This window comes from Podarcis cretensis (assembly GCF_951804945.1).
Source record: "Podarcis cretensis genome assembly, chromosome: 13".
In the NCBI taxonomy this organism is placed as follows: domain Eukaryota; kingdom Metazoa; phylum Chordata; class Lepidosauria; order Squamata; family Lacertidae; genus Podarcis; species Podarcis cretensis.
In genome coordinates, this window is record NC_137182.1 from 13156295 (window position 1) to 13174595 (window position 18301).

Below are 18301 nucleotides of genomic sequence, written 5' to 3' on the forward strand. Positions count from 1 at the left end.
ACGGTTGAAATTGGGCTGTAGGATATGTAACGGCAAAGAACACAGGGACCATAGCTGTCAACTTTCAGATTTGAAAATAAGGGATCAGCAGCCTCGAAAATAAGGGAACAGCAGCCTCACCTGTCCCGGGGACAGTCTACGGGATATCTAACAATCCAGGATAGCAGCGGGAAACGGCGCTGGAATAATGGAATTTCCCACAAAAAAAGGGAAGGTTGACAGCTATGCACAGGAATATATAGTTCATGTTCTTTCTCTTATTTCTTGCTCGGGGCAGGTGAAAGGAAAGGGAAATCTGCACATGTATACACATAATTATAGCGGTATTATTATTATTACTACCCACTTTTTCCCTTGACAGAGACTCAAGGCAGTTTACAGATAAAATAGATATAAAAAAAAATCTGACTGTAGGAACAAACATGCAGTCAATTGGCAGTTCCTGCCCCATTGCATAGCAACCACAGTTGCATTCAGTTGTATTAGTAATAATAATAATAAATTCAATAGCTGCCCATTTTAAAACATTGTCGTTCCACAGGTTTCATGTGTCTTGGGGAGCTTTATAAGCATTTTCTTTCCTCGCTGCAAATGAAGCACTTTTTGTAAAAGATTTGGTAGATTCTTACGTTGTCTTCTTCCTTGTACCCTTTCTGGTAAGCTTTTCCATCAAGGTTAAGTCCCAAACATAAGCATACCAAATTTTACATACAAGGGATTTTTTTTTTATATATGTAAGAAAATTGCCCTACCAATGCAAACTATGTTGTAGGTTGGAGGAGATACACCAGTTAGGCTGCAGTGTGGTTTAAATCCCAGTCCTAATGAAATGCCCAGCTGCATGTGCTCTATTGACCTGCATACAGTGGTGCCTCGCAAGACGAAATTAATCCGTTCCGTGAGGCTCTTCATATAGCGGTTTTTCGTCTTGTGAAGCAAGCCCATTGACAGCTTAGCGGATTAGCGCTATTAGCGGTTTAGCGGCTTTTAGCGGATCAGCTGATAAGCGGCTTAGCTGCTTAGGAAAAGGGGGAAAAAGGGGGGGGGACCCGCAGGAACTCGCAAGACATTTCGTCTTGCGAAGCAAGCCCATAGGGAAATTCGTTTTGCGAAGCACCTCCAAAACGGAAAACCCTTTCGTCTAGCGGGGCACCACCGTATCAATATTGAGCCAATTTTTTTGCAGAAAGTAAGATCCAAATTAAAAAGGGGCTGCTTTTTCAGAGCCGGCCTGGCCCATTCATGAAGCAAGGTGAGGCGACTGCCTTGGGCAGCAGGATCATAGAGCTGGAAGAGACCACAATGCAGGAGTCTTTTGCTCAATTTGGTGCTTGAACTTACAAACCTGAGATTAGGAGTTGTGCTCAACAAACTGAGCAACAGGGGCAGCAGATCCTGATGTAGATCTTTATTCTCCCATTGTTCCTAATGTAGATCTTCACTTCTTCCTTGGTGGTGAATTAAAAATGGGGGTTTAAGTCAAGGTGCCAGGAAATACTAAAAAAACTGCAGAGGAAGGTTCTTTCTTGGCAACCAGAAACAGGCATGCAAGGCTTGGGACCAGGAACACATTGGGGCCTTTACTTCCGGCTGGAAAAGCATCATGCCAGACTCTGGTAACATATCTCAAACCCGGAACATATTGCCTATTCTGATTAATGAACCCACAGGTAAATAAAAACACAAACTGAGGGAATAGCACAAGACCTTTATTATTATTAAATATAATTCCTGAAGATCCGAAGGCACAAGTAGTTATCAACTCAATAAGGTCAGCAGTAGTATTTACATTCAATGGCAGCTGGAAAAAAAAATCCAAAATCAAACAAAGAAAAATAGCAGCATGTTTCTTTCTAGGGAAAAAATCCACCTTTAACAGTCTTTAAGATAAGCAAAAGCAGGCACACTATTTTAGAGGCTGTTTCAGATCAAACAAGCCTGTTCCTCCTTTGACAACTTTTCCTACCACGAGGCAAGCAGAAGGAGACTGAAGTTCATCATGGGAGCCTAGAGAAAGAAAAAAAGAAATCAAAACCAGATCATTTATATTTTGGGACTTGGAAGTCTGACATAAGAAAGATAAGTTGCTTGGCTTGCTTTATGTGTGTAGGAGTAGCATAGCCACTTGCTGTTGGATGTGAAATGAGGATGATCTTTTAGCTGATCATCTTTTATCAAATCAATTAAGTGGAAGCTTAAACAGTATTAGAAGATGCTATTACTTTTTTTTTTTAATTTCTATATCTCAAAGATGACACAGGAGGCTACAACCATTCTGGTCTCCAAAAGGAATTCTTCTGAGATCCTCTTACATCATTTGACTAGATCTGGAGACTACAAAGGCCATTTCACACTGCAGATACTGCAGGGACCAATGATCCTTTGATAGCAAATGACATGTTCACATGGCATGGTAAGCCAAACTATGACATGGTAAGCCAATTATAGCTTAGTGAGACTCTGTGAATGTGTGGGCTCTTGCAGCAAATTTGGTCCTTCCCAGTCATGACTAGTTAGGAGAGATCTTAACTATGAGTCCTAATTCTGATGACAAAGCTTTATTTCCAGGTGTCTGCATGTTCACGTAGCTTTGCTAAGCTGTAGTTTGGGTTACCATGTTGTGCAGACCGGCTCTTAGAGAACCTAAAGAAACAAGCACACCGCCTGAATGGAATTGTCTTTAAATAAGAAGTCCGGCTTTGACACCTGTTTCGGTTGAGTGGCAAAACTGTCCCCCAGAATTCTCATTCATGCTAAATCACAAATGTGATTATCACCAGCAATGCAAATTTAGACAGCTAGTGTTCAGCAGAAATTGTGAGCACTTGAGGGACAATTGCTTTCGAAATAAAATGTGGAAATGAACCAATAACCAAAAAAATTTTGCTCCCCTACCCCTATCTGGGCTTAAACCACAGAGCCTAGGACTTGCCAATCAGAAGGTCGGCAGTTCGAATCCCCGTGACAGGGTGAGCTCCCGTTGCTCGGTCCCTGCTCCTGCCCACCTAGCAGTTCGTAAGCACGTCAAAGTACAAGTAGATAAATAGGTACCGCTCCGGCGGGAAGGTAAACGGTGTTTCCGTGCGCTGCTCTGGTTCGCCAGAAGCGGTTAGTCATGCTGGCCACATGACGTGGAAGCTGTACGCCAGCTCCCTCGGCCAATAAAACGAGATGAGCGCTGCAACCCCAGAGTCGGTCACGACTGGACCTAATGGTCAGGGGTTCCTTTACCTTTACCTTACCCCCACCTTGAAATTCATGAGAAAGACAGGTAAATCCTAATTATTTCAAGATATGCCAATGTCAGTGTTGATGGGGGCAGGCACCAGATATGACCATTGAGTAGCTGGACTTGGGGTAAAAGGTAAATAGCTCCATGCAAAATGTTCATAAGGGTGACCAGGCTCATAATTTGAGGGACTGATCTTGCACATCATCTATGCCTGCATACATACTTTTTCTCTAGTGTAACAGAATTGCCTATAGCAGAGAACGGGAACTTCTGACCCCCCAGTGCTGCTGGACTCCTCTTTCCATCTTCCCTAGGCAACATGGCCAAGGGTCATGAATGACAGAAATTGCAGTTCAACACCTGGAAGGCCACATATCCCCCATCGCTTCTAATTAGGCGGATAACAACTATTCTATTTGCGGCAAAGGTGGCAGAGAGGGTAGTGGCCATGTAGCTTTGGGTATGCTTGGACAGAGTGGATTATCTGGGCCCATCAGGCAATCTGGTTTGGATACGGTACTGAAATAGCACTGATTGCCCTGATTATTTACCCTGCATTGTGGCTTCCTTCAGAAACTTGTAGCTCGTCTCAAATGTCATTTGCTGCAAGGGGGACGAATTGGACTGTATCCCAAACCGATTGAGTGGCTTGTAAACACCTTCAAAGCACATGTAGTCCGACACCAGAGAGAGATGCCGAGGATCAACCACAATCCCTGTCAAAGAAAGGAATGTTAGAGCGTTGCCTCTTTAAAAAGTTAAGAGGGAGGTGAAAGGGGGACTTCAATGGAGCCTGTCCTCCAATATCTTCCTTTATGCTCATCATCTCTTTGGCCTGTAAGAGCACACTGTTTATGAGAGAATGGGAAATACAGCCAATACAAGCAGAATGGGGTTTTTTCCTCCCCAAAGCTTGATCAGATAGGCTATGTTTTGCATCTACAGTTAGGATCAACTGACAATCAAAAACCATCTTACTGTTGCAGCATTCAAGGAACTTCAGTAATAGTTGCAAGGTAGATATAAGAAATTAGATATATTAAGAAAAAGTTTAATTATGATAAAAGTGTGTATTGGCAATAAGTAATATGAAATCAAAATATGAAATAAGACGGGAGGTTGGGTCTTTAGTTAAGACCAATATATGTTTTATTGTTTGTTAAGAAAATGATGTGTCTATGGTTATTCCTGTGTGTAATTTGGTATTTGTGTTTTTTCTTTTTTTCTTGCTGTATCAATAAAAATAAATAAAACTTTTAAACCCCATCTTACCATATGCAGCAAACACATCTTTAATCTCTTTCTCAAGGACTTTCAAGGCAGCCTCAATGCCATAGGTATTGGCCATCGCATGAATATCATTGCAATAAAGCCGGTTCACGTCAAAAATCTAAAAGAGAGGGGACAGTTGACAGGTGAGCTACTTTTTGAAGTTAATCAAGAAATGTGTATGTAGCTTGCTGGAAAGCAAATAAAAATGCAGCAGCTTAACAGACCAAGGGGAAGGGGGATTTATTCTAAACATGCCCATTAAAAACCACACAAACACAGACTGCATGTGACTCAATTTCTTAGGGCAGAGGTGTGCATGATGCAGACTGCATGACTGATCATGACCACACCTACTTGCTGCAATTATCATTTGCATATTCCATTTCAGAAACCGTTACAAGCAGTTTAAGTTCTTCACAGCAAGAATCAGGAAATACTGTATTTTTCACCCTATAGGACGCACTTTTCCCCCTCCAAAAATGAAGGGGAAATGTGTGTGGGTCCTATGGGGCGAATGCAGGCTTTCGCTGAAGCCTGGAGAGCGAGAGGCGTCGGTGCGCACCGACCCCTCTCGCTCTCCAGGCTTCAGGAAGCTATCCACAAGCCTTGTGCACCCGGCGGGAGTTCCGCGGGCTCGCAAGGCTTGCAGGCGGCAGCCTGCAGCCCGGAGCGCCCTTCAGAGGACGCCCCGTGCTTCGCGCAGGTGTCCGCAAGCCTTGAGCGCCCGGGGGGAGTTTCCACGGGCTCACAAGGCTTGCGGGCGGCAGTCTGCAGCCCAGAGCACGGGGCGCCCTCTGGAGGATGCCCAGTGCTTCGCGCAGGTGTCCACAAGCCTTGCAAGCCCGGCGGCAACTCCCCCCGGGCGTGCAAGGCTTGCGGATAGCAGCCTGTTCTGGGGGCTGGGGTCGGGGGAAGCTCGGGCTTCCCCTGCCCCAGCCCCGCGGCTGGGGGGGGGAATAATTTTTTTTTATTCATTCCCCCCCCCAAAGAGGTGCATCCTATGGGCCAGTGCGCCCTATAGGGCGAAAAATGCGGTATATGTTAACACATATTGGTTGAACCCCTTATGGACAGCGCTGTTCCCCTTCTCCACTAGTGTGAGCCACTTTCCACTGAATTTCTGTGGCTTCTTACTATCCTTTGACGGTAGCTTTTGCAAATATCAGGCATTAGAAATGCAACCTCAATTTCCAGGGCACTTTGCCCAAACACGAAAGGAAACGTTTCCTCAAATCTGCTCACAGCTACTGAAGCCATAGGTCAAAAGCAGTTTTATTTTGACAATGGCAAAATCACAACGCTCTACTCAAAAGCAAAAGCTGGGACTTCTCACTGAAATCAGCGGCACTATTATCAGCTTCGCTTTGGTGTGACCGAGATCTGAATAAGCTTCTCAAGCCACCAGGAAAACGCTGCAAGGTGAGCTTAAAAAAAATATCAGGCCATTCTCATGACAGGCTCCCCCATTGCCTTCCTTCTTTGACACCCTATAGGAAACACAGAACAGCTCCTCGTTACATACGTCAGCATATCGGAAAAGCTCAGGGAGGTTTATTCCTTCAGTCTGCAAAGTGAGCACCATCTCTCCTTTCTTATTGCTGGTTTCGTTTAAGAGACACCGTGTGATCCCTTTTGTCTCCTGGACAACAGTGTTGTTTGCCAGAGTTGTCACAAGTGAGGCAAGGTCAAAGTACTGCTTCGTTAAAGGAAGTTTCAGTGAGACCTAGAAGGGGACACAATATAATCCAGTGTTAAAAGGCAGCCTTTTCGATCCACTGAGAAGAGCAAACCTAACACCCACTTTAGTGATGTATGGAAGTGAGAGCTGGACCATAAAGAAGGCTGGTCGCCAAAGAATGGATACTTTTGAATTATGGTGCTGGAGGAGACTCTTGAGAGTCCCATGGACTGCAAGAAGATCAAACCTCTCCATTCTGAAGGAAATCAGCCCTGAGTGCTCACTGGAAGGACAGATCCTGAAGCTGAGGCTCCAATACTTTGGCCACCTCATGAGAAGAGAAGACTCCCTGGAAAAGACCCTGATGTTGGGAAAGATGGAGGGCACAAGGAGAAGGGGACGACAGAGGACGAGATGGTTGGGCAGTGTTCTTGAAGCTACCAGCATGAGTTTGACCAAACTGCAGGAGGCAGTGGAAGACGGGAGTGCCTGGCGTGCTCTGGTCCATGGGGTCACGAAGAGTCGGACACGACTAAACGACTAAACAACAACAACACCCACTTCTTAATACAGTGATTTAAAAACAAACCTCCCAATGAGCTAGAACAGTCGGTGAGCAGAGCTTTGGGACCCGCTGTCCTTTAGGCTTCCACTCCTGAAACATCTCAGAGCAAATAGGTCTGGAGATTCACCCTCTTTTGGAATCGTGACAAATGTAGGCACATACCTCTGACCGAGCCTGAATTCCAACAGTAGGTCCCCACAAATTGATGTGGGAACACTGTATTGCACAAAGCAAATGGTCACTTCCCCTCCTATTATTTTATCATATTGTGTAGGTATTTTACTATAAGATTTCTACTAGCTAGTCATTTTCTTTTAGAGCTTTATCCGCTGCTTTTATGCCTGTATCTGTTTGTATCTGATAAATAATGTTTTCCTTTTCTTATCTGCAAGCCACTTTAAAGCCTCTGCAATAAAGTGGGCTAAAATGCTAAATAACTAAATAAATAGGTCAACTGCAACATTATGGTTTGTGTTCCGCAGCTTGAACACATCAGTTTTTGGACGCACACACTTCCACCACCTTACCTTACACCACAGTTCATTTTTTATGTCATAGGCATAACTCTCTATGGAATCGCTGCTCTCCTGCACAGCATTAATTCTCTGCTGTGCTAATTCATCCAAGTTCTTCCTCTTGTTTCGAGTTTGTTGACTACAGGAAGGAGCATAAGGCTCATCCTGAGATTCTGTTCCCTCTGGGCTCCTCTCATCCAACCCTTGTGTCTCTTCCTCATCCGGAATATCATCATCATCTACCTCGTTGTCCTCATCGCTCTCATAATCAACCTGCAAGAAAGATACACTTCAGTCAGAGGCGAACCATAACCAAGAAAAAAAGAGAGGGGGAAATGTACAAGGATAATTTCAAATTTCACTTTCAATTGGGCCATAGAAAAGAATCTTCCATTGATCTTAGTGTCCTGATCCCAACCGGCACCCCACACTAGTTTTCTGCTTAAAAACCAACAAACAGCACCTTCGGGGGGTGATTTTCAGAAGGAAAAAAACTGTGAGACCCCTGGAGCAATAGCAGGTTCTGGATCAGGGCCCTATGGATGCTTTCCCTCCAAAGTAAAAGCAGGCAGGTGAAGCATGTTTGTTTAAAAACATGATGTCAGAGCTGCCCGAGGTCCCAGCTCACAAAGGACCAACGCCAGTTCGTTGTTATATACAAAAGTCTTTATTGACGTTCAGTTTCGATTTCAAAGCCGCGGCGCGCAGCTCTACGTCTCAAACTCTAGACTGCTGAAGCTTCGTCTGAATCTCCTCCCCCCAGACACCAGTTTAAGACTCTAGCCTTGCTCCACCTCTTCCTTTGCTCTTTCCTCCTCTGGGTCCGCCTGTCCGCTGGGGTCTTGCCCTTTCTAGACTCTTCTGACGCTGAGTCCCCTGAGTCTTCCCCCTGCCTCCGGCGGGCTTTAGGACCTGGTTCCCAATCCGGGTTTTCTGCTGTCCCGCGCGCCTGTACATTTGAACTTGGCGCGCGCGCCCAGCCGGCAACCTTCCTCCTGACCGTTACACTGCTCCTGTCACTGCTTCCCCCTTCGGGGAGGCTAGCTGGACCTGACTTCCCCTCCGTTCCCTCACTCTCTGATAGAGGCGTGGTCAGTCCTGACTCATCTTCTCTCCCTGCTGGAGGAGATGCTGGCCCTGATACATGGGACTCTTCCCCCCCACTACGCTCTGGTGGGGGAGCTGGTCCTGATCTCCCGCTGCTGCTTTGGGAGTCCCCGCTGGCCCCTTGCTTCTGGTGCATCCCCCCGGGACCCCCTTTGCCCTGGCCCTCGGCGCCCCCCTCTGGGAATCTTCTGATTCGCTGGAGAAGCTCATGGAATCTCTCGTGCCACTGTCATACTCCCCTACGCTGCCCTCAGATTCTTCCCCTTCGCTCTCCATTTCCTCTCTCCCCTGTGCCTCTGCTCCTGAGCCCCTGACACATGACTTACACAGGCTGTCATTTGGCAACCAGTATAAAGGTGCTTTGAGTCATATACTTCTCTAGAAAACATATACTCATTACAGAACACTGCAAACCAAATGTTTAATGAAGCAGATTTATTACTTGGACAAAATACTGCTTCTTAAGTATTTCGACCCTTCCCTTTATCCCACCTCCCTTTCCTTCTGCTTCAGAAACTGACCTGAGCAGAAGGCCTTTCTAAGTTGGCTCTTACTGAAACAAGCAGAACCTACAGGGACCTAAGAGGGACGCGGTTGGCACTGTGGGTTAAACCACAGAGCCTAGGACTTGCCGATCAGAAGGTCGGCGGTTCGAATCCCTGCGACAGGGTGAGCTCCCGTTGCTCGGTCCCTGCTCCTGCCAACCTAGCAGTTCGAAAGCACGTCAAGTGCAAGTAGATAAATAGGTACCACTCCAGCAGGAAGGTAAACGGCGTTTCCGTGCGCTGCTCTGGTTCGCCAGAAGCGGCTTAGTCATGCTGGCCACATGACCCGGAAGCTGTATGCCGGCTCCCTCGGCCAATAAAGCGAGATGAGCGCCACAATCCCAGAGTCGGCCACGACTGGACCTAATGGTCAGGGGTCCCCTTACCTTTACTGGGACCTAACAATATATCATTACCTCCTCCTCCTGCTTTGCTCTTCTTTTTGCATCTGTAGCATCATCATCCCCTTCACCTGTTTCAGCATCAGGAGCACCTCCACCTCCTCCTTCCTCACCTACAGCTTCATCGTCACCCTAAGCAAAGAGAAAAGCTGCAAGGGGGAATGGCCTCGAGATTCACACCTTTACATGGGTTATTTGCGTCATGTTGCTGAGAGGCTTGAAAGAAATACTAGGCATAAGGACACTCTGCATCCACAGAGAACTAAGCTTCCACTGGGCAAGGCTTCCTTAATTTCACACTTGATAGTGCTGTTAAGGTCTAGAAGGTAGATTACTGTATTTTTCACTCCATAAGACGCACCCGGCCATAAGACGCACTTTAGTTTTTAGAGGGGAAATGCAAGAAAAAAAATATTTTAAAAGGGAGTGCTGAGCAGAGCCTTTATGCTCAGCGCTTCCTTTCACAAGCCGCGTGGAGCGTGTGAGCGGTGTGCGGCTCTTGGGGGCTTTTCCCCGAGGAGGGAGAAAGGCAGCCCGTCACCCTCCCTTGGGGAAAAGCCCCCAAGAGCCACACACACGCTCAGCGTGGCTCTTGGGGGCTTTTCCAGGAGGTGGGGGAAGGGACTGAGGGGCTGCCCTCTGTCCCTTCCCCCACCTCCTGGAAAAGCCAGCAAGAGCCACACGCTCTTTAAAGGGTGCGCGACTCTTGCGGGCTTTTCTACGAGGTGGGAGAAGGGCAGCCTGTCAGTGACAGGCTTTTCCCGCCTGCACTCGCTCCATAAGACGCACACACATTTCCCCTTACTTTTTAGGAGGGAAAAAGTGTGTCTTACAGAGCGAAAAATACAGTATTTCAACAGTCTAATGACTTAACAGAATCATACAGGAAGCAATTGAGAGCCTTTCTAGCAGTAACTATTGCTTTGTAGAATATCCTGAAGAAGCTGACCCGCAAGGAGAATCTTAGGGCAGTAAAGCTAAGATCCTTCGAAGGTCTGGAAAACAATCTTAAATCCACAACAATTCAACTGGTCATTCTCATCAATTGCAATGCCGAGACCAGCATTTTGTTAAATCGGTTTTTACCTTGGGTACAACATATGTGCCTGTATGAATGCTAAAAGCAGCATGAAACCTTTCCAAGGGGGAAAAGCTCAAGAAAAAAAAGACTTTGATTCAAGGTCAGAAGGAACTATTCTTATACTGTATAACATGTCTACACAAATGATTCCTGGACACTTCAAATGACTCCTGCGTACTTAAGAGAGCAGTTTACCACTGTAATACGTGAAAGAATGAACTGCAGGAGCAAAACTATGCAAATAAAAATGAGTTGATTTTTTTACAAAGCCTACCAACAGGGGTCTGCAACCTTTAAGACAAAAAGAGCCACTTGGACCCGTTTCTGAAGAAAAAAAAACTGGGAGCCGCAAAACTCGTCATTATAAAAATAACTTTTTTGTCACTTTTTATTATTTCTTTGTTTGACCCCTCAGAATTACTCCTCCTCATAGAAATAAACGTTAAATTAACAAGTTACCTTTTTGTGTGTGTGTGTGTTCTTCACTCCCCTTCAAAACAGTGACCAGCGTACATGCCCCCTTTCAATGCAGTGACCAGCGTACATGCCCCTTACAATATAGCGGGCGGGTGGGAAGGTGACGTCGGGACAGTGCGTGACTAATGCACGCACCGCCCCCCATGTGACGTCACAGCCAGTACAGCGCCTGCCACAGTGGGGAGTGTCGGAGCGCACAATGCGCCTCCTCCCCTCACTAGTATCCGCCCCGGAGCCGCGGCAAAGGTGTAAAAGAGCCACATGCGGCTCCGGAGCCGTGGGTTGCTGACCCCTGCCTACCAAGAATTCACAGTATTAGTAGACTCAAGAGGACTAGACGTTTACCTGGTTTTCTTGGGATACGCCATCTTCCCCATCACCTTCTAAGTCCCTCTGCATTGCTCTTCGAGTGCTCACAGTATTGTAAGATGCCAACTTAGAACTCTTCCTCTTAATTGTTTCAAGCAAGATTTTAAAGAATCTGGGGTAAGGAGTGATACATTCACAATTAAAGCCTCAAATTGGATTCCAGACTGTGCATCACTGCAACCAATGCTAGACATTCTTCCTTTCTGGAACCAGACAAGTCAGAGGACAAATTCAAAGGGAATTTCCCTGCCAAGTTGTTTTTATAATTAAAATTAATAAAGCTATTGTAATTCTGAAACCTATAGTTTTCATTTCATAAGTAGGAGGGTAGCCTCAAATAATGCAGAATCTGGTTATAGGGCTAGTGAAAAATTCCTGAACTAGGGGTAGCCAGTGTGTGGGGAAATATGAAAATCCAGTTCAAGTGAGAGTGTACAGACGATGCCTGGTCTAAAATTGGAATGAAGGAAAGCAATCTCCTTCTCATTGATGCCTAATCATGTTTAAACAATTAGCAAAGTACAGCTTTGAGGTTTAAGATCTCTGCAGTCCAAAGATAAAAGTCTTGAGAAGGAAAGAACACAAAAGGACTAACCTCGACTCCATAAAATGCAGTATGTCCCTGGGCTTCACACATTTCTCTTCCTGGTAGCATTCATATGGTAAGAAACTAAATTTGATGGTGTAGATACGGTGCTTGCTTACCATCCCCTCCAAACACAAAGACTCTTCAATGTCAAATTTTTGCAAAACCTGAAACAGTAAGAAGAATGTCTAAATTCTAACGCCATATTAGGAAGCTATCTGTACCTATGGAAGCAATCATGCTGCCAGTACAATTGAAGTTTCCCTTCTTTTAAACTGAAGTTTTTTTCTAAATAATTTTAGCCTGCTCCATTTTCAAGAATGTGAACGTTCCATTAGGAAAACACACACACGAAAAAAAGCTGACTTTCAAATCTGAAGCACCATTGGGATTCTGAACTTCCACATAGCACAGAAAGCAGTTGTCTTGAGAATTTAGAAAGTGCCCTACAGCTGCAGTTAAGGGACGCGGGTGGCGCTGTGGGTTAAACCACTGAGCCTAGGACTTGTCGATCAGAAGGTCGGCGGTTCGAATCCCCGCGACGGGGTAAGCTCCCGTTGCTCGGTCCCTGCTCCTGCCAACCTAGCATTTTGAAAGCACGTCAAAGTACAAGTAGATAAATAGGTACCGCTCTGGCGGGAAGGTAAACGGCATTTCCGTGCGCTGCTCTGCTTCGCCAGAAGGGGCTTAAGTCATGCTGGCCACATGACCCAGAAGCTCCCTCGGCCAATAAAGCGAGATGAGCGCCGCAACCCCAGAGTCGGCCACGACTGGACCTAATGGTCAGACGTCCCTTTACCTTTACCTTTACAGCTGCAGTTAGTGGGTTGCACACCATGAAACCTCCCTCCCTGCCCTTTACAAGATGGCTTCAGGAGGAAGGAAAAAGTAACTATTTTCACTTTCCTGCTCTCCAAAAACCTCCTCTACAGTCCACTGGAGAAGGATATGTGCCATGATGATGTTGTTGTTTTAAAATCCAAAACACATTCTGAGTTTTCAAAACGGGGTGGAGGAAGAGAAAAAACCACACCACTTCTCTTGCTGCACTATATAGTAATCAAGTGCTCATGCTCAGGTCTGCAACCAGCTCCAAATCTGATCCCTTTGTTACTTTAAAATACAGTGGTACCTCGGGTTAAGTACTTAATTCGTTCCGGAGGTCCGTTCTTAACCTGAAACTGTTCTTAACCTGAAGCACCAGTTTAGCTAATGGGGCCTCCCGCTGCCACACGATTTCTGTTCTCATCCTGAAGCAAAGTTCTTAACCTGAGGTACTACAGTGGTGCCTCGCAAGACGAAAAGAATCTGTTCCGCGAGTCTCTTCGTCTTGCTGTTTTTTCCTCTTGCGAAGCAACCCTATTAGCGGCTTAGCGGCTATTAGCGGCTTAGAAAAGGGGGGGGGGAGCGAAAAAAATCGCAAGACTCGCAAGACATTTTCGTCTTGCGCAGCAAGCCCATAGGGAAATTCATTTTGCGAAGCGCCTCGAAAAACGGAAAACCCTTTCGTCTAGCGGGTTTTTCGTCTTGCGAGGCATTCGTCTTGCGGGGCACCACTGTATTTCTGGGTTAGCGGAGTCTGTAACCTGAAGCGCCTGTAACCTGAAGCGTCTGTAACCCCAGGTACCGCTGTACCAGAAAGGAAAGGCTTCAGGAAGGGAGAGGGGAGGTCTAAGACTCAGATGCAAAGATACACACTGCTCACCCCATCTACCAAAGTCTCTGCTCATGACAGTGTCTCCACGACCAATCAGTGCATATACAGAATGACTTGCCTCGCCTAAGCATACTCTGGTAAGCTGCTTCTTCAGCCTCTTCACCTTCTTGTGAGCTTTATTGGTATTAAGTACAGGAACACTCATCATCGGGGTTTTAATGTTAGCAGTAGCCACCATCAGGATCTCCCGCAACCTATAGCAAAGAATTATTGAACGTTTAGACACACGGATATTAAAGAGACTTTTTTTAAAAAAGAGAGTTATTACCTGCTGAAAGTCTACTCTCTTTGTAAGTGGGATAGACATTCAGCATTGTGCTAGGTCCTATCCTCTGGGGACTGAAGGGAAGGGCTGAAATTTCCCCAGAAGGCAGAAACTACTCAAGATGGCAGAGCAGTGAAAAAAATATGAAAGCAATTATTTTCATTTCCCAGTGAAAACAAAAGTTATGGGGGGGGGACTAAAATGGCAAGAATAAAAAAATTAACATATTCAATTTTTCATGATAAGGCAAGTCTCTGCCTTTTTCTATCTGTATTCAGTGCAGCATAGCTTAAAGAGAGAAGAGGTTAGGAGAAGCTCATTCTGGAGGAGGGTCTTAAGCGATAGTACAAAACAAGACAACACAACATTCTCTTACCTTGGGATACCAAGTGTGACATTCATTTCACCTCTTCCAGCAAAGTGAAAGGTGTTCAGAGTCATCTGCGTGGAGGGCTCTCCAATACTCTGAGCAGCAAGGAGACCAACAGCTTCTCCTGGGTCACAGAGCGATTGCTGCCACTTCAAATGCAGCAAGTCTTTTAACCTGAGGACACCCAAGTAAGGAGCCGGTTTATGAATTTGGTATCCTGCCTTTCTGTATAAGATGTGCTCAGAAGTTACTTACAATAAAACAGAAATGTCAAAACGACAAATTGCACCAGACTAACCTTTCAAGGAGGCAACCAATTCTAACAAAACTCCCTGGAAAAGCATAGCCTTCACTGTCCTCTATTTCATAATCTGGGTGCTGTGATTTTGATGCCTAAAGCAGTCTCAAAATGACACCCAACCACATCCTGTGCTGGCGTAAAGGCTTTAAAAGGCCTTGGGGCATCATTCAAATAGCAATTCCTGTCTTCATCTATCCCACCTCCTTCCTTAGACTACAACTCCTATGCACAATTACCAAGGACTAAGTGCAATTGACCAGTAGTGATGTATGGAAGTGAAAGCTGGACCATAAAGAAGGCTGGTCGCCAAAGAATGGATGCTTTTGAATTATGGTGCTGGAGGAGACTCTTGAGAGTCCCGTGGACTGCAAGAAGATCAAACCTATCCATTCTGAAGGAAATCAGCCCTGAGTGCTCACTGGAAGGACAGATCCTGAAGCTGAGGCTCCGATACTTTGGCCACCTCATGAGAAGAGAAGACTCCCTGGAAAAGACCCTGATGTTGGGAAAGATGGAGGGCACAAGGAGAAGGGGACGACAGAGTACAAGATGGTTGGACAGTATTCTCGTAGCTACCAGCATGAGTTTGACCAAACTGCGGGAGGCAGTGGAAGACAGAAGTGCCTGGCGTGCTCTGGTCCATGGGGTCACGAAGAGTCGGACACGACTAAACAACAACAAAGTGCAATTGAATCTGGGAGGACTTACTTCTGAGCAGGCCTACAGAGTATCATGCTGCACATTCCTCTATCCCTCTTTGCCTCTCTCAAATACGCACAAATTCTCCAGCTCCACATCAGATTCAGTGCCAGCGTCTTAACTCTCTCTGCACCTGTTACCTAGCAAGTGTAGTATTAATGATTCCTAAAGCCTCCTCTGTTACTATTACAGAAGTAATTCTTGGAAGATAAAAAGCCAGTTGTACAAGTAAAAACAGCAAAGAGAGAACCCTAAACCAGAGATAGGAAACCTGTCACTCTCCAGATGTGGCTGGACTACAACTCCCATCATCCCCAATTGCCAACCATGCTGGTTGGGACTGATGGGAGTTGGAGTCCAGAAACATCCAGAGGGCCATACGCATTCCTCACTCCTGTCCTAGACCACTGGTTTGTGTTGGATGGCAAGTAAGCAACACAACAATGTATTAGAATTATTTGTGAATTAGAACACTGTTAATCTTGAAGATTTGGGCTCTCTTTTTCAGGATTATAAAGACATTTCAGCTCCACACGGGGAAACTATTGTAGCGTGCCACATGTTGACAACCTGTTCAGAATCTGCAGCAACTTTGTGATGCAATCAATTGTCTCTTCACAATAAGAAGAGACCTAAGATGTTGCTTAACAGATACTTAAATACATAGACGAGGCATTCTGGACCCTAAGACAGAAGCAGCAGTGCTTGCATATGCCTTAAAATAAAAATTGCTACCTCTGAGAAGAAAGTTCAGATTTGCTGTAGCTCGTGTTGTTCCGAGCGTCCCACTCTCTGAGGAAATTCTCAACTTCGCTTTCAAATGTTTCCGATACTGATGCGAAATGGATGTCTGGCCGCCAGACAGCAAGGCTAGGATCAGGACACTTCGCTGCCTTCTTTTGATACTTCCTCCGCTTCTTCTCACTCAATTCATACCACATCTTTAACAACTGAAATGGGTAGCAGAATTAAAGGCAGCATAAGTCTCTCCCCCCCCCCCCCAGTATTGTACGCAGATTTCCTGCACTTGAAAGAACACTTTTTTAAAAAAACATGGCACAGAGGCAAATTACCGTATTTTTCGCTCTATAAGACGCACCAGGCCACAAGACGCACCTAGTTTTTGGAGGCGGAAAACAAGAAAAAAGATATTCTGAATCTCAGAAGCCAGAACAGCAAGAGGGATCGCTGCGCAATGAAAGCTAGAACAGCAAGAGGGATTGCTGCTTTCATTGCGCAGCGATCCCTCTTGCTGTTCTGGCTTCTGTGATAGCTGTGCAGCCTGCATTCGCTCCATAAGACGCACACACATTTCCCCTTACTTTTTAGAAGGGAAAAAGTGAGTCTTATAGAGCAAAAAATACGGTATTTCCCTTATAACTACAAACACCATAAACCACACAAACCTTTGCATTCACGAATCATTACAATCAACTGCAAACCACCCAGACAACTGGACAATAGAGTGCACCTCTGGGGGTGAAGTCAAACCGCCACATTAGCAGCACAGAAGCGACCTCCCTGGGGTGCAAGCCTGGGCAGTGTGTATGGAGGTCTTGGGCTGCTCAGATGACAAGACCTCCCTCTCGGCCTTGCAGATGTGGTCCAATGGAAAGCAGAGCAATACATTTGGCACCAGCTTGGCTGCAGGAGTTGCCATAAGGAGGCATACAAGACGCCATCCAACCACCTTAGGGATTCCACTGTGGATTTGTGTAGGGTTTACTCCTTAGCCTTTTTCTTCTTCCAAAGATATCCTGCAAGGCCCTGGAGCAGGCTTCCTCAGCCTCGGCCCTCCAGATGTTTTGAGACTACAATCCCCATCATCCCTGACCACTGGTCCTGCTAGCTAGGGATCATGGGATTTGTAGGCCAAAAACATCTGGAGGACCGAGGTTGAGGAAGCCTGCACTGGAGGTTTAAGATCAATTTTCCTTCTCCTAGATGAACTACCTTCCTAGGCTGACAAGCCCCACCTGTATTGAAAATTACCTGCAGAGTTGCAGGATCTCGCCCATTCACAAGTTCTCCTGTAGGGATCTGTGCTTTTACACTAGCCAACATTTCCTGAGAAAACAGCAAAAAGCCTCCTTCCCTTCTCAAAGACTGCTGATGCTTGCTCTGCCATCTCTTGATGGATCTGAACTGACTGTCTGCTTGCTGGGGGTCCATTTTCGGCAACACTTCATCCAAATGCTTTGATTTCTCTATCACCTGTAAGATATATACAAAAGCAGTTGATGGGGATGGAACACTGGTCATTTACCATGAAAGGGCCTTTTCTGACAGACAGCGCTATGCAGCCATTGCACATATTTTTCATTTCTCCCGAAAACTCTGCAACATGCCATTTTCAGAACAAGTCCTTTTTAGAAGAAGATACACTCCAAAGTGTTCGGAAATAAACGAAGGCACCTTGTGATTATCCATGATGAAAGGGAACTGCTTTGAATGCAAGAACTGTGTCTTGGGGATGTCTAGCCCATCTTCTCCATACAGAAACTGGACTAGGCTGCCATCGCTGTCTCGCACAGTCAGGTCATAGTGAACTATCAGCCCTTCCAAATGTTTTATGATACACCTGCACAAAGATTAGCATGACAAGAGGAGGAGAATGTTAGGGTACCCTGGAAGTCAGTGTCTTTAAAAGATCAACCAAGAAAGTTTAGAAATGCAGTAGCTGGATCCAGCACACCACAATGCCTGCTCACTAACGATCAATCCGACATGAAAGAGGCTATATTTAAGACGGCTAAATAGTTTGCTCCTTGCTTATTAGAAATAGGCAGTACAGTGGTGGACTAGGGGGACTAGTCCACTAAATGTTCCCGGTAAAGGTAAAAGATAAAGGACCCCTGGATGGTTAAGTCCAGTCAAAGGCAACTCTGGGGTTGCGGCGCTCATCTCGCTTTCAGGCCAAGGGAGCCGGCGTTTGTCCACAGACAGCTTTCCGGGTCATATGGCCAGCATCCTTGCACAAGGGAACACCATGACGGGAGCCAGAGCACACGGAAATGCCATTTGCCTTCCCGCCGCAGTGGTACCTATTTATCTACTTGCACTGGTGTGCTTTCGAACTGCTAGGTAGGCAGGAGCTGGGACCGAGCAATGGGCGCTCACC

At 45.9% G+C, this 18301-nt stretch overlaps 1 protein-coding gene across 1 annotated transcript in view; it reads right to left on the minus strand.

The window, feature by feature from the left end:
• Positions 1-1688: 1688 nt before the first annotated feature.
• Positions 1689-18301, minus strand: part of POLR1A (RNA polymerase I subunit A) — a 43765-nt gene continuing 27152 nt past the window's right edge. The window contains exons 22-34 of the mRNA XM_079949249.1: positions 17596-17761; positions 17173-17394; positions 15916-16130; positions 14187-14354; positions 13604-13739; positions 11838-11995; positions 11219-11354; positions 9331-9447; positions 7275-7535; positions 6027-6227; positions 4505-4622; positions 3784-3948; positions 1689-2007 (exon numbers count right to left, since the gene is read on the minus strand). Of these exons, the coding sequence (XP_079805375.1) occupies positions 1907-2007; positions 3784-3948; positions 4505-4622; positions 6027-6227; positions 7275-7535; positions 9331-9447; positions 11219-11354; positions 11838-11995; positions 13604-13739; positions 14187-14354; positions 15916-16130; positions 17173-17394; positions 17596-17761 (2164 nt within the window). The 3' untranslated portion in view covers positions 1689-1906. The remainder of the gene's footprint in view (positions 2008-3783; positions 3949-4504; positions 4623-6026; positions 6228-7274; positions 7536-9330; positions 9448-11218; positions 11355-11837; positions 11996-13603; positions 13740-14186; positions 14355-15915; positions 16131-17172; positions 17395-17595; positions 17762-18301) is intronic.